Source organism: Cygnus atratus, chromosome 18 (assembly GCF_013377495.2).
Source record: "Cygnus atratus isolate AKBS03 ecotype Queensland, Australia chromosome 18, CAtr_DNAZoo_HiC_assembly, whole genome shotgun sequence".
In the NCBI taxonomy this organism is placed as follows: Eukaryota; Metazoa; Chordata; class Aves; order Anseriformes; family Anatidae; genus Cygnus; species Cygnus atratus.
Window position 1 is genome coordinate 5,887,368 of NC_066379.1, and position 15,827 is coordinate 5,903,194.

General features: G+C 46.3%; 1 protein-coding gene across 2 annotated transcripts in view; it reads right to left on the bottom strand.

Annotated features, from left to right (window-relative positions):
- TMEM94 (transmembrane protein 94) overlaps positions 1-15,827 on the bottom strand; it is a 50,525-nt gene extending 34,698 nt beyond the window's left edge. For both annotated transcript variants that reach the window (XM_035558854.2, XM_035558855.2), the window contains exons 1-2: positions 15,719-15,827; positions 8,097-8,194 (exon numbers count right to left, since the gene is read on the bottom strand). In XM_035558854.2, coding sequence (XP_035414747.1) covers positions 8,097-8,120 — 24 coding nt within the window. In that variant the 5' untranslated portion in view covers positions 8,121-8,194; positions 15,719-15,827. The remainder of the gene's footprint in view (positions 1-8,096; positions 8,195-15,718) is intronic.

Below are 15,827 nucleotides of genomic sequence, written 5' to 3' on the forward strand. Positions count from 1 at the left end.
GGGTTCCAAAGCATCACCACCTAGCCATGCCTGCTTCCCGCACAAAATATTGGTATCCTGAAGTCCTCTTGTTTTCAGACAACCTTTAGACAGCCACAGCAGCACATTGACTTGTTGTATCAGTCTGTGTTGATATCATAGGTGTTGTTGTACCACATGTGCCGAAGATTTTTTTAAACAATACTGGAGCACAAAAATATGCTTTGCTTTACAGAATTCGCCCTTCCCGCTGGCTCTGCAGACACGTAGGTTGATTGAACCCAGCGAAGTGGTAGACCTGTTCTATCCTCTGTGGAGTCAGTCTCTTGCAGAATAAAGGCTTCTCCCCCAGACTGCTGTGCACTTCACTATAACTGCCTTTAAAAAGGCTGTTTAAACAAATAAGGGAATGGAAAACAGAGGATTTGCTAGAAGCTTCAATTTTCATAGATTGCAATTCCACCTCTCTGATTCCGAGTGGGATGGCAAGCCCCTGCTAGGCACTGTCAGGTTGTTTCCTTCTCCCCAGGCTGCACAACCCAGGCCCCTTTTTTAACACTTTGACTCAGCCGCTTTTCAGATTTAAACAGTTGGAGGCGGGAAACTGGGCAGGAGAATGTTCTTCCTTTTTCTCAGAGCTATTCTGCATTCCTCTAGCAGAAACAAGAAGGCAGTTTTTAATTTAACAATACTAGTTTGCAGGCTATTAATCTACTTCAGAGATCACACCTCCTGAAATACGAGCATTATTCACAGCTTCACAAACACATGAGGAGGAATAACTCCACCAAATGCATTTGCATTATGTCATGTCAGATTCTTGCTTAGGATAAGGCGCAATATGACCCACAGTGGGGCTTTTTTTGGTCTCATCAGGGAGGGTGGCAGACACACACACAAAAGCATGCAATTTCTTGGGGCAATATTTCTGACAGCCAGTGCTAGAGAGGGATTTATTTTTGTTCTAAAGCAAATCGTGCATCAGTGCACTACAGGTCTGCCCAGCTGTGGCTGCCGAGTTAGTGCTCAGACTGTCTGAAACAGCACATCCACTGCGGAGTGACAGAGATGTAGCCAGCAAAGCCAACGGACTGGCCACTCTGGGCAAAGGTTTCCTTTTATTACCTATATCCGCGATTCTGTTACACTTTTTGTCTTCCTTGGTGCTCCTTCCTTGGTGCTCACCTGGTGCTTGTCTTCCTTGGTGCTCACCTGGTTACTTTTAAAGAGGTCAGATTCCTGAGTCTGCAAGAGTGCTTGTCCAGTGACCCAAAGTACTCGAAGCCTCCGCCCTTACTCATTCCCTCTCCCCACACAATAAAGGATAATCTTTTGACTGAGAATCTGGGCTGTTGGTACAGCTGGATTCTGCTCCTCCTTCTGCCACAGATTTCTGCGTGACAGTAGGAAGATCAGAGGCTCCTCTGTGCTTTAGTTTCTCATCTCTATAATGGGACTACCAACTCCCTACCAACTACGGGCATTATGAAGATTAAAATATTCACCAACCCACCTGAATACTACTTGGAAGCACAGAAAGAAGAAATACGAGTTGATTGCGTGATCCAGGCAGCTCCATCAAGCACATCAGAGCTCTGCGGGGACCACTGCCTTTAAAACTGGCTGTACAAGGAAACATACCAGAAAGCACAGCAAACACAGCTTTTAAACGTGGTTTAAATGCCACCTGGCACGAGCTCGGCAGCCACAGCTTAACTGCTGGTGGTCTCAAATCAAATGAAACAAGTCTTCAGCACAGCAGTGCCCAAATTAATGGACAGAGCAACAGTCAACAGCTGTCTCTTCCCTCCATCTGCAGCAACAGTATGAAAGGCAGCCCCGAATCCCCCCCAGGTCCCAGGAAAAAAGAGCCCCCACAGCGTGGTAACTGGGGGCCTGCGGGGGCTCCAGTGTGGAAGGTGGCTTTGAGGCTCCCTGTCGCTCATCACTAACAGGGCCTGCAGCCTTACACTGCAAAGGAACAGAGCAGCAGGAGCACGGATCTCGGAGATCTGGCCAGAGCAGCACTAATCAGCCGGCTGAATCACCGCTGCGTTTTGTTGCGAAGAGTCCATTTTATTCCAGACAATGACATTCAGATTTTATGCCCTCTAAAGCACAGAGCGAGATGCCAACAGGCACAATCAACCTTTCCACACGGGTAACGCAAAGCTCAGCGCTTTCTTTCTCCCTCAGCTAGCAGCAGCTCAGCAGCAGGGTTGTTTTGAATTGCACCTTCCCCGGTCTGTCTCTTCGGTCCTGTTTGCAGCAGCAAATCCCCAGCCATAGTTACCTGCTCCACCAGGCTGCTGGCAGGATGAGGCAGTGTTTATGCAGTGCTCTGAAGCTCACCTGTACTGTGCATTTTAAAGCCTTAATTACTTTAATTTAACCTGCTACAGTGTTCCTTCGAGTTCAGAGACTAGTTAGGGGTCCGTATTTAGTCTGTCTTTGACACACAGCGTACTGCTTCATGCCAATGCAGAGCTTACTCCAGAGGATGTTAATCCCCTCCCTGAGACAAGCCATGCTCAGAAATCAATAGAACTAACAGAACTTCAGCAATTCTTTCATCCTCCCAGTAGTTTCCTTCCCATCCCCATTTCTTTATCTGAAGACTTTGGGGACTAAACCTATGATATGATCTAGCAGGTGCACCACAAAGCATGTTTCAAAGGGGTAAGGAGGTTCAACAGCTACGGATCAAAGCACATAACAGAAACAGACAAATTTAAGTCAAAAGGCAGAAGGGCAGCAAAGCAGGAGTCAGCAGCTAAAATCATCTTCGGTCCCTCCTGCTGGTCCTAGGTTTAAATCTGCAGTTTCAAACAGGGCTTTCCTTCCCCAGCCCCTCCAACACCAAACCATCCCTTTGCTAAAATCTTCATGGCTCCATGTCCTGCCCTAACCTCTTTCCCCAAAACATCCAAGCTCTTCATGCACCATCACGTCAGGCAGGATGCAGGTCGGGGAGGGAGAGAGGGAAAGCCATTTTGAATGTAAATGTTAAGGGAGAGAAACTTACTTTGCGGCATTTGCCTTGGCGGGGGATCCAGAGATCAGCCTGCTTAAAGAGCATCGGGGCTAAATTCCTGCGCCACTTCCACAGCAACTTGCACTGCTGCTGCCCTCCAAAACCGAGAGAGCAAAGAGGGAGAGAGAGCAAGACTGTGCAGAGCCCAGCGCTGCAGAGAATGAGACAGAAGCAGCAGAGTGAAGCACCAGTCTGCTGATTAATTCAGCCTGTTTCCAGTCACGCTGCAGATCCAGCAAGGAGGCGGTGGATGGGGGTGGGGGATGAGGGAGAGAAAGGGGGAAAAAAAAAAAGGCAGAGAGAAGAAAGTTTGCCCAGGATAGCACCAGATGTCTGAAAGAATGGTCCATTCATCAGATGGAGCCGATGCAGCCAGAATCCCCGGGTTCCCTGCCTGTACAGATGCATACACATGCACAGTAAGGGCTGATGCTGACAGGCAGGGCTCTGTGGAAAAGCAGATGGCAAATTAGACACGACAAAGTGCTATAAAATATTCTACAGGGGAGGTAACACCTGAGCAGGCCAGGAAAAAAGACTAGATGAAGACAGAGAGATCCAGAAATCCTAACTTCTCTTTGTAGCTCTAGAGAATTATCCAGATGACTTCACAGCTTTGGATTCAAACTCAAAAACAAACTAGATGCTTACAGGTCCAGTCTGAAGTGTTGCCACCCTCTCTTCTTGTCAACAGAGAAAACAAGAAAAGCCCCTCTGAGCACCCGATATTCACACATCCTGAGCCACCCGAGCTGCAACAAAAGGTGCCCGCAGATTCTTCACTGCCACACCGCGTCCGGGGCTCCCCACTTAGTGCCACCTGCACGTGGCACAGAGAGAGCAGAGGGTTGGTGCAGGCAGGGAAGGGCAGGGTGCCAGCACAGGTACTGCAGGAAAAAGGCCTTCGGAGGTGAGGGAAGGAGCCTTCTCCACCTCATTCTCATCTTTTACAGGAATGCTTTTTCACTGTTGGAGGGAAGTGCCTCGGGTTTTTACATAGCTCCTACTTCAGCGCTATCCCGATTCTGTCTGGGCTACCCGGTTCTGCAAAGCAATCATTGAATCAATTACTTTCCTTCCACATAGTAAAGAACTGTCCCAGCCAAGAACCATGTCAATAGCCTGCCAAGGATTATAGCGAGCCTCTATAAAATGGAACGATTGCTTCCAGTCTCAGCAGATCGTGTCGCTTCGGAGACCACATGCAGGTGTCAGGACTTGTCTGAGAGCCCTGGCCAAGCTCTTCACTTCCTCTCCTTCCCTGAGATTCGGATGCCTAAACAGGCCCAGCTGGCATTCTGTGTTTAAAGCCAGAAATGCAGAGATTGGAGGTCTCAATATTTAAAATAAACCCAGTAGAGGGAAGATCTAAGACAATTCCTGAAAGAATGAGCTATCACCTTTGTGCTGGCAGTGAGTTACACGTTGGTACGTAATCTCACAAAGCTCTTAAAGGCAAAGTTGAATGGAGGCAGCTACTGCATTTAATGTCACTTCAGGAGAAAGCAGAGGGAGAAAGAGGAAAGAGGACATCCTTCATCCTTCTGTAGGCCACTTGGTTTCCTAGACAACAGTGTTAAATTGATTTTAAATTGTAGAGAAGAACAAAATGTCCTAATGGCACAATTTTTCCTTACCTCCTCCTTTCCTACTAAGAAACTAAACTCACCTACTCAATTTATCACAAAGAAAAAAAGTAAAGGAGAAAAAAAAGGAAGGACAACAATGGGGTTAGACCGGGCAAATCCTCAAGCAACGTACATGTGTCAGCCCCTTCTTACTGTGGTGCTTGCTGAGCTGTTTCCTGTGGCGCTGCATCTTCTGGAGACTTGAATGACTGTGAATAAAACAACTTAGCAGTGACAGCGCAGTACCAGGAATAACCTTTGTGCTTCGTGCAGTCAGGAGATCCCAACACAACTTTCTTCCAGCTCTGAAACCCCACGTTTGATCACAACACAAATGGAAATACATCTAATCCACTATTCTTGTTTACCCCACTGCTGAGAGACTTTGCTCTAAAGTATTTTGGGCAGGGCAGTAATTAGCACTACGTAACTTCCTTCCGGTATCACCTGGTACCATAAACTGCATCTGGCCATGCATTTGTGCATTAAATAACACAATGTGCTGTCTTAGAAAGAACAGAAGCTGTAAACTTGAGATCTGAAGATAAAACTGGGTTGAAGTAACAGGCTGAGCATAAAGGCACAGGGGAGGGACTGAAACTCATAAAAAAACTGCAGCACAGAAGAGAGACACCTGTAGAAAAAAGATCAGTTTGGGAGAAAGCCTTTGGAAGAAGGGCTGAGATTTTAGAGAACCTGCAAAGCAGGGAATAAAAACCAGAGAGATGGTTACTGGCCAGACGAGAGGAGGCGGAGGAGTTAGGCTCTCTTCAGTCCAAAGGTAGGACTGCAGCTCTGGTTAGGCGCAGCGGAAGAAGACAGCTCAGGACCATCTGTGCTACAGCCAGAGCAACGTGGAGCAAAGCCCAGGCTCTCTCGAATCCATTTCCAGGCTCTAGCCATGAGGCACGGTGCTGTAGCCAGGCTGCAGCAATTACACTGGGGTAACACAGCTCAGTAATTATTGGTAACTGTGGTATGGATGATGTCAATAATTTCTAATAGATGGTCTTGCTTCAAGTACGACCAGTCTGAAGTAACTCAAACGCATGAGCCTCGAGCTCTCCCGTGGCAATCAATGCTTTCGTCTACCTTGATATACGCTCAGTGGGTCTCGGAGCAGAGATTCTGGCACTTTTCACAGGTATTAAATTCACTTCAGAAATACAGAGAAAATTAAAAAGTCAGGAGAAAAGGGGAAAGAACAAGAAATCGGTACATTTAATTTAAGAGGGTTTTGGCAGTGCTCCTAAAATACTCTCTGCCTTTCTCCGCAGTGTCTGGCTTCTGGCAGGATTGGAAGGTGGCCTACATTACACCTGACGAACTCTGATCCTCAGCCATTTCTAACAACAGAAATGTATTAGCTGACTGAAGCCAGAGGACGTCGCTCAGCCTTGTGAGTGACACGTCTGTGCCGCAGCAGTGCTCAGAGCATGTCGTCTGCTCCAGGAGCGCTAACTCTTATCGCACACATACTCAACCACGGTCTTTCCTCAGACTCCAAACAAAGGAAGTTATAAAATGCAGCTGTATGCATCAAGGATTTTTTAATTCCTATGGAAAAGAGAGTGGTGATTTTAATCCCTGTTCAGAAAGGAGGGACAGAAAACTTCAGTAAGTCAGGAGAGGAGACTAGGACTTCTGAACACTACGTTTCCCTGTAATCTGTTGTGCAGGACACTCTGCAAATTCAGCCACAGCACAAGATGGGAGCCTTTTAAAGGGCTGTCACAAAACAGACCGCTCTGCTGTCTGTCTGGCAATTTGGTATGCTCTTCCTGCTCTGCACAAGGAAGAATGTCGTATCAGAAAGAGGGAGATGAAACAAAGATAGTGACTCGCAGTGAAAGTGTCCCCCGTGGCCACACCTCTGTGCAGAATGGTAATTGCGTCATCTCTTCAAATGATCAATACCAGATAGCTCAAGATGTCATTAGCAAGAGAATAAATAGATAATTATCTTCATTGGAATGTTACCTCCACAGTAATACAGCAATTTGACATAACACAGTTCAAACACATCCTCCGAGCATGCCAGTGCTGAGGGGTTCAGGTGTGAGTAAGCGCAGGCCTTCCCGGTCTAGCACACCACAGAACAGCAAACCCAGGAAATAAGAAGCCTAGCAGGCAAGGCAAGGGCTGATGTGAAAAACTGAGCACCTTTTAAGTTGCTGCTGTAGTAATCTGTTAGGGCAGATCTGGCTCTAGATGATTATCTAACGTACTTTGCACTAATGAACAAAACCACCTCTTGATGCTGGAAGCACTGTAAACAAAACAGCAAGACAAGGAGAGTAACAGAGGCAGCAAACGCTCCGTCTGGCGGAACAAGGTTAAAGAGTGGTGGAGAGAGGGACGCCGGAAAGGAAAACCAAGGATGTTCTCTTACAAGAGCCAGCTGAGAGCTTGCTGTGTACAACCTCTCCGCTGGTCTCAAACTATCACTCCCATTACTGACTGGGATGCAGAACCCTTGTTCCAGTTCACTTTTTTGGAATGACAAATACATTTACTATCCAGGTGGCTGCTGAAATAAGGCTAAGCCAAATCTCGAAATAACATCCTGCAGCACTTCCAGCAAAAAGTTGCCCAATACTTACATACACTGGTCATTGGAAAAACAGGACTCGGAGGATTCCATTACCCTACTTTACCTAAAACACCTTGTGAATTCAGCCTCTCAGATAAAGCTAAACTAAGCAGCCAGAGGACTGAAGCCCTACCTTAAATCTCAAAAAAGACGCAGCATATGTGACAGCATATACTTCATCTGTGTTGTTCCACTATGGTGCCTCAGGCCAGCCTGCAAAGGACTCGTTCTAGACATGGGAGTTCTGCTTCTCGAAGCCATTCAGTTCTTCAGCTCCACTGAGATTCCCCGTAAAGGGTTCTGGATGAGATGCGAGCGTTCACCCCCTAGCAATTCAACGCATTTAAAATAGCTCCCTGTGGAAACAATTTTTGGGCTCTGACAAAGCAAGCTATGTGTAAATCCATCAAGCAAAAAATAATTTCCCAAACTCATTGCCTAGGTTAGCTGACTTCTCCTCAAAGAAAACGGAGCAGCATTAAAATCCACAGCTGACTTGTGAGCGCAGGAGGAAATCACACCGCTGTTTCCTGGGAGCCCACCTCACGAGGTCTGTTAACTGCTTGGAAGATACCTAGCTCTCATCCCACTGAATGTTGATCCATGGGCTGTAAAATATGAGACGACTACTACAGAAGAGCACCCTGCCATCTCTGGACAAGCCAGCAGCAGACCTTAGCGACTGATCCAAGCCAGTACATCCCCAGGAGTGTGATGGTGACAGAGCTCTCGCTTCAGATACTAACCATGGGTTGTACCATCCCATAAAAGGGCCAGGTGGTGAGTCTTGGCTCAAAATAACGAAGGACAATTAAAAGGGCTCAACATTCAAGTTGGGCGTGACCCTTATAAGGAAACCTACCTGACACTTCTCCTTGAGGTCCATGGCTATGCAATTCCATAAGCATGTCCAGCAGAAGGGGATTGCTTCTCAGGGGAGAATGTCTCTCACATCACCATCTGCGGAAACAGAAGGGGAAGCAATTAATCTCCCCATAACACTTCGGGACTAGAAAGCGATGGAATTCACCTAATTCAGATTGTTCCTTAAGAGAAGGAGAACTGGGGAGCAGAAAGTGCTTCTAATAGTACAACGCCTCCCCTTTTACTCAGAGCTGATCCCATCAGCTTAACCCCCCAAAACTGGAAGCAGGAGATGAACTGAGTTCCCCACAGCTCCGAGTAAGAGCAGTAATTGCAGCCCTGACATACTTTCAGGCAAGCATCCGGAAAAAGCTGACAAGGCTCTGGATTCCACCAGGTGTTGGAGCAGGCTGTTACCCATAGCTATTTGTCTTGCTATTCTTATCTTCTGGGAGCTTTGTCCAGCTAATCTCTAATAGAGCCTGCAGTAATGATTCTTCCATTTGCTGCAAACCACTCCCCGTGACAGGGCTGTGCTGCTGGGGACCCGACCGTTTTTATTTTAACAAACTGGGACTCTGGCAGAATTCAGGTAGGAAGCAGCTCTGGAGCTCCCATCCTTTTCCTAGCCCGCCCGTCCCTTGATCTCCCATGGCATAAATTTGCTCTTTCCACATGCACAAAAACATCTTTTCTGGTGTCCAGAGAAGGCTCCGTGTGCCTTGCTTCAGAGTATTCTCGTATATAGAGACACACTGGGATATTAAAAGATTATGCAACGAGTGGCCTTGGGAAAGCCTGTTCGTTGGTTAACAACTCTTGTTTCTATTTTAACATCCCACACTTTCAGGGCTTGGACGTGCACTTCTTGTAAATCCAAGCAAACAAGGAAGTAGCTAGTTCTGCAAATCAATCCCAACCATCCACGCACTTCTAGATACAAGAGGGCTGGCTTTTGCCAGCTGGGCTTTATCACCCCAGACTACTGCACTGTCTTCTTCTTCCAAGGATTCTGGGGATCCCATCCTTGTGACAGTCACCTACAGCACTGCTCTGTGACAACTACTACTATTACTGCGATGCCACATGTTTTGAAGGAAAATAAAAGGCATCTAAAGCTCGCTCAGAAAGCCACCGCTGCCAGGCCGAAGTGTTAGATGTCACTATTTCCTCTCGTGCAGGCAAGCAGTGCTCCTGCCTTCTGGGAAGCAGCAAGTGTTCAGTACTCAGGCTTCCTGTTCTCAAAGAACCGCGTGCAGCAGAGCCACCAGCACCTGCAAGTGCCATTTTCTGGCCGCCGTCTGGCTGGCATGAGCCGCAAGTCTGGACTCTGCCCTACTTTTCTGTTCTGTGACCCCTGTCAATGTGCACACACTGAGGGAATGAGGCTATTTTCAGTCACTCCATATCCCTGCCAGGCCAATTAGCAACTGCAAAGGGAGGATCAGACAAAGTTAGTGGAGCGAAGCTGACAAAGAGAGCTGGGAGTGGGAAGGAGGAAAACGCAACTTTGTACGCTGGCACAGAGCAATTAGAGCTTCGGTCTCTTGCCTTTAACTTGAGCCTCATTCCTATAAAAGAGATGATTTTAAGACGGAAGAAATGGCCACTAACAATTAGAGGGCTAAGAAATAAATCCACGATTCTTCTTTTTACTCCCTCCCGACAGAAGATTTATTGGTAGATCTACCGCAAGATTTATGTACCTTGCTCTCGCTCGTTCAAACGAAAGTAAAGTGCCTGAACTCTCTGGATCTGGACTTCAAAAACACAATTACCACTGACATGACTGGGTAACTGGGAAGCTAAAGTCACAAAAGCAGAGCGAGAAAAAACATCCTGAACTGTCTGTGCTAATCCCTCAGAGTCTGGGTCAGCAGCGGTAGCGAGTGGCTCTGGCTGCAGGGCAGGGGCCACGGGGGGGGGGACAGCTGGGCAGGAGGCAGGATTTGCTGCGCTGCAGCGAGTGCCCTTCTGGTTTAGGCACCGAGCTGAAATGTGATCCTGAATGCAAAACACGCCATTCCTTAAAGTTCAAGGCACACCATCCGCATGCTTAGGAACACCACCCCGAAGTCCTTCGGTGCTAGGAAGCAGGACACACAGCACCAGTGTTCAAGTAGGGAAGTCTGGTTGGAAAGAGGCTCCTTATCTAGAGAAACTCAAAAGCTGTTAAAATGAACATATAATAAGAGCTTGCAAAAGCAATCAGAGTGGTGTATGCAGCACTGCTTCATCATCATACGCGCTCAGGGCTTCTCCAAAATTGGCTGCAGGACAACTGATAGTAAAAGCAAAGACAGGCTACAATGAGAAACAAGCTTTCCTGAATTTCTGCACTAGGACGAGTGTCGTAACTATATAAAATGCAATTTGCACACTTTCTTTCAAATACATACTTTGTCAAAATAAAAACTCTGCAGGATTAGTTGCAAGAATTATGTCATACCAACTAAAACCTCAGATGGATTACAGGGGTCTCGCAAACACCCAGAAAACAGCTTCACACAACGAGGAGCGGAAGCAGTTCCTGAATTCTGCAGGCAACTCGCAGTACATCGATCTGCAGAGATGTGCAGCCATCCATCCCAGCTCTCCTCCCAGACTCTTCTGTTTCAGGGATTCCTGTAATTCCCCGCACTGGGTATGCATCTCTCCATCACCCCTAGAAAACAGCAAGGCCTTGCCACACTCTGGACCCATCCCAGGAGTTCTGTGCACTACTGTTTCCTCTACACAAAGGTATCTGCCTCCTCTGTCCTCCTTATTCTTATCTCTCTTCTGTCTGCCCAGGCAATTAGTCACTCATGCTGTCAACACGTTAAACTCTGCCAGAGAGCAAGACAGAAACGAAACAGGGCTGCTTTGCTGGAACATGTCAGTGGGCGTCACGTATTCAGCCGCAGACAATCAGAGACGCTTGAGGCTGTGGTTGCTCCAGTCACACACCTGAGGCTCCAAGGGCACCCAGTTTTCCCCTTTCACTTTTCCAGCACCCTCCCTTCTCCTCGGGATTCTGATGCCGACAGCAGCCTGTGAGACTTGGAAATGGCTGGACATGGCATTCGAGTGTCATCACGCTACAGCCAGGCTGAGAAGTGCATCCAAATCATTAGGTAGAGAGAAACCCAGCACAGCTTCCACCAAAGAAAATAACCCAGTCCCATGCTTATATCCCTAACAATATGCTAACTCTGAAAATCCTGCGTGCAGAACTGGGCCAATAGTTAGCCCTTAGCCATGTGGAGCGTCGGCACTACACGTTAGGATTTCTTTACTTTCTAAGAACGAATGAGTTCATTGCTCGGATTCAGCGAGTGTATCTGCTATCCTTACCTTTTCAAACCTACAGAATACCTTCCCGTCACTCTGAACTCATTTCTGTTCAGAAGTGCCTTGATCTGAGTATCAAGAAGTATTTGAAACATCCTTCTGAACATCAAAAGCAGAACTCTACAAAGCACCATTCAACTTTCATGTACCTAAGAGTACCAAATAACACTGTCTTATGCAGTCAGTGTATTTAGGTAGGTAATAAACACGGGGCTTTCAGCTCCTCCATTTAAGGTTGGCTTTAAAGCATGGCAACCTACTAACACCATCAGTATAAGCTATTACTGCTGAAATTTAATAAGAAACTATACAACACGATATAGCACGATGAACCTATAGACACCGGGAAAGAAAAACGTGTTTCAGAAGCTGCAAGTCTGTGGGGAGAAAAAGAAATCAACCTAACGGCAAGTGCTTTCCTGAAAGCATTCAATCACTGATTCTTTCATGTTATTTACTGAAAATTCCCAACACAGATTCGACTATAAAAATGATGGGGAGTCTGAACATTTCTTGCTGCCAAAAGTGTATTCCTCAAGAACAGAAGTCTGATCTGTCACCAAGAATAGAAACACGGGGGAACAGATAATAACGAAAAAGGCAGCTGCCTCCGAAAGCATGGCTTAGATTAGAGCTGATTGTTTTGATATCAGCAGAACCATACGGTCTTCCTACTCATGAGTAGCTGAGATGTCTGTCTGCTAATTTGCAATATGGTCACATTTGCTGATATATGGGCTTCCAAAGGTGCATAAAGTGATACTGTCAATTGATTTGAGACGATCGAGAGCACAGAATAATTACAGCAAGGCAGCTGGCAGTCACACTTCTTGGCTTTGGTATCAGCTTGTGAAAAAAAAGAACTTGTCAAAATTGGACCAGCTAAACATTCTCTGCCTCAATAACCCTGTATTATAGATAAGGATATTCATCTCTGCTTCCGAGAGAAACTGTGAAGTAAATGTATTAGTATTTGTAAAATGAGATCCTCTGAACTGGGGTTGTGTATGTGCTAAGTATTATCGACTCAGTAGTGGTCAAGTGTCTCACTGGTGCATGGCTGTGAAGAACCAGGAGTGTATTTCACACAGGCTCCAGTTCCCTTGCTAAGAGAGAGAGACCTCTACCACCTTGAATCAGGAACAGGATTAAACTGGAAATGAATTTAAATTTGTCTTGCAATTGACAAGTGTGCCTTTCGGGGGTGAAATTATTTTTTGCTTAAATCTTACTTGCTGAGAGTTTTCCAAAAAAAAAAATCTCCGACTCCTTCCTTTTTTCTTCAGCACAGGACTTGCATACTAGATTTTTTCCACAGGACAGCGGAGACTTAAAACAAGGGCTGAGCAACAAGGAGGGAGAAGGGGAGTAAGAAATAGCTTTGGCACACTGGCCTCTATCTGGTAAACAGCCCTCAGTCAGAATATCAGTTTACTTGCACGATTAAGATTGGTAAAACAAGATGCTACACAAAAAGAAGACATTCAGAAGAACACTTTTATTTGTATTGTTTTTTTCAGGTGACTTGAGAAGCAATTGGCAAATATGATCAAAAGAATGACCGAACTAGTTTAGTCTATTTTACTGTTTCCACAGGAGCTAACGCTGTTTCCAATCAAGGTATAATAAATCTGAAAAATCTTTGTAGTGTTCATTTTTTCTTTCTTGGGAAAAAAAAAATTAGGAGTGTTTAGGGATTAAAGGATTGCTTTATCTTTTCTGCTTCAGGTACGCTAAGCCTGTCACAGAAAGACACAGCATGTATTCAGTCTGACTGAAAGTGAAAAATGCAACAAAAGGCACAATTCTGGAAGTTGTAACGGCCCCTCCGGCTTCTGCAGGGTGATGAGACATCATCTGCTTTGTGGCATGATGCCTTAAATGACAACTAAAACATTTTACAGCAAATGTATGAAGAATTCACTGCAAAAGTGACAGCTGTCATTCATCATCATGACACAGGTTGCTATGGTAACCCGGATTTTATAACAACCTCCATTTAAAAAAAAAATGAAATGCCTGAAAATGACAAAAAGGCAGCAGCTCAAAGTAAAATAAACAAGACCATGCTGTATTTATAGGAGCTTCTAGCAAATCAATTTTTGCTGGTGTACACTGACTCATAGATAAAAGAGCAGCTTTTTCTCTTAATTCCAGTTTATAAATAAGGGTACATAATTGCTTATAGTAATGCATAATTGCTTATAGTAAATTGAGGCCAAAAAAAAAAACCCTCTCACACCAGTGTTTGCCATTTGGACATATTTAACAAATGTCATGCTGACGGAGTGTGTTTTCTGCGAGTTCCCCAAAACAGACAACAGCACCTGAAGGCCATTAGCAAGATCAAACTCATACATTCGTTCAAAACAAAGCACAGCCCTGAGGTGGAAAAGGCACCGTTCAGTTCAGTAGATTGTGTATTTTGATATTTTCATAACATGTTCCATTAAAGTTTTACGACCAACAGCCGTGTTTAGAAACATGGCAGTAAGCCGACTCACTACTGTGAAAGGGAAACAGGAGCTCTGTGCAGCTCCTTAACACCTTTCCACCACTCACTCAAGAGCACTCTGGACAGAGCACAGAAGTGCTCTATTTGGGTAGAAACAGTCTTACTTATAATTACAGGTGCTAAAAACCCAACCACCTGAAAGCAAACCCTGCTTCCCACAGGCCAGGGGGCAGGACAACGTAACCCGAGCCCCAGACAGGACTCTCCTTTTGGGCAACTCTACTGAAGGACTTGTCTCTTGGCCAATCCTCCGTGCCCCCTAGCCCTGCTCCTGGCCAATCCCACCAGCCACAGGGGTTTATAAGCCCTCACACCCCACCAACCTTCAAGAATGTCTCTCTGGTTGGAGCAGCTGGGCTGCTGGAGTGCCTGCTGTGCCTTCTAGCACCTTCTAGCAGCTAGGCTGGGCAGGAATATATCAGAAACGTGGGCAACCTCCTAGAAACAGACTTAAACAGAACTGTAATATGAAGATTAGAGGAAAAAGGTTTGTTTTCTTGGTGTTCTGCTTGCAGTACCAATATTGATTTGTTTTGTGACCTAAGCTAAGTACTAATATCTTAATCTTCTCATCAGATAAGAGAATGTTGGCAATGTGTTTGTTAAAAAGGTCACAATTAAGAATATTATGCAAAGTCTTTTGATGTGCTTGAGTAAAAGGCAACAAAGAAATATAAAGAACACGAGGTATCTTGTATAAAGCCAGCATAGTGTAGCTACTTTTACACACATGCCTCTATTAAGCAGGCTTCTTAGAAAGTAAATAAATTGTGTTTGCCAGGTTGTTCAATTTTTGCTGTATTTGAGTAAAATGTAGTTCAACAGTATGGTGACTGTTAGGTAACAGTTTATTTATCTAGAAACTTGTATTTTTAAGGAATCTCGAGTGTTTCATTGGGATTGTGCCCTGTATCATTGTATCTCACTGGGTGTGAGCTGCTTGTTCAACTATGAACTTAGTTCCCCAGTTGTTGGGGTAAATACTAGGATTTTAAGCAGATGTGACATATGAGCTTCCTCATCTGTGATGGAAAAGTGGGAAGAAAAAAATTTACTACTACATTTACTACTTGGTTGATGCCTCAGGAAGATGGATGGACATGTGAGGTTCAACTGCTGCTAACTTGGTAACTTTAAATGTTGATGAGACTAAGTTAGGAAGTCTTCTGTGGTATGAGGTTCCTTCTGCAATAACTCCATAAGTTTTACATCCCTAACTAAAACATTTTTCTGTTTGCGGGCACAAAATGGGGCTGCTGAGGTGTGCTGTGCCACCAGCACCGGGCACAGCCCCAGCCACAAACCCGCCTGTTCCCGTCCTGTTTCTGTGGGGCCCTGTGGCTGCTTTTGTTACTTGGAGGCACAAATTCCTGTCAGACTTGCGCTGAGAGAAATTATTTCTGCTAGTGGCTGTGTGGGCTGGGCTGCTGCCTCACCTGGGCGAGAAGCCCCCGGCCGGGTGTGTTTAACCACGAGCACGTGTTGAAGCTTTTTTTGTGCTTTTTTGTGTGTTTTGTTGTGCTTTTTTCCCTCCTTCCCGCCCCACTTTCCCCCTCTCCCTCAGGAACGCACCGGCGGTCGGGGGCTGAGGGGAGTGGCGCCGCTCAGGAGCCTCCAGCCGAGGGATGGGACCGGCTCCGGCTCCCCTCAGGCCTCTCCGGGCAGCCCCGGCCCGAGGAGGGATGCGGGGAACCCCGCTTGAGGGAGCAGGGCCCGGAGGGACGGAGGAGCTCGGCCGCGGCCCGCCGCCCCCCCCCCCTCCCGTTACTCACCGGTCTCCGCCGGGCCTCCCCCCCGCGCCGCCGGGGCCGCCATTAGGGTCGCTGGCAAAGCGGGACGCCACGGCGCTGGGGAGCCGCGGTGGTGCTTCGGGGAGGTGTC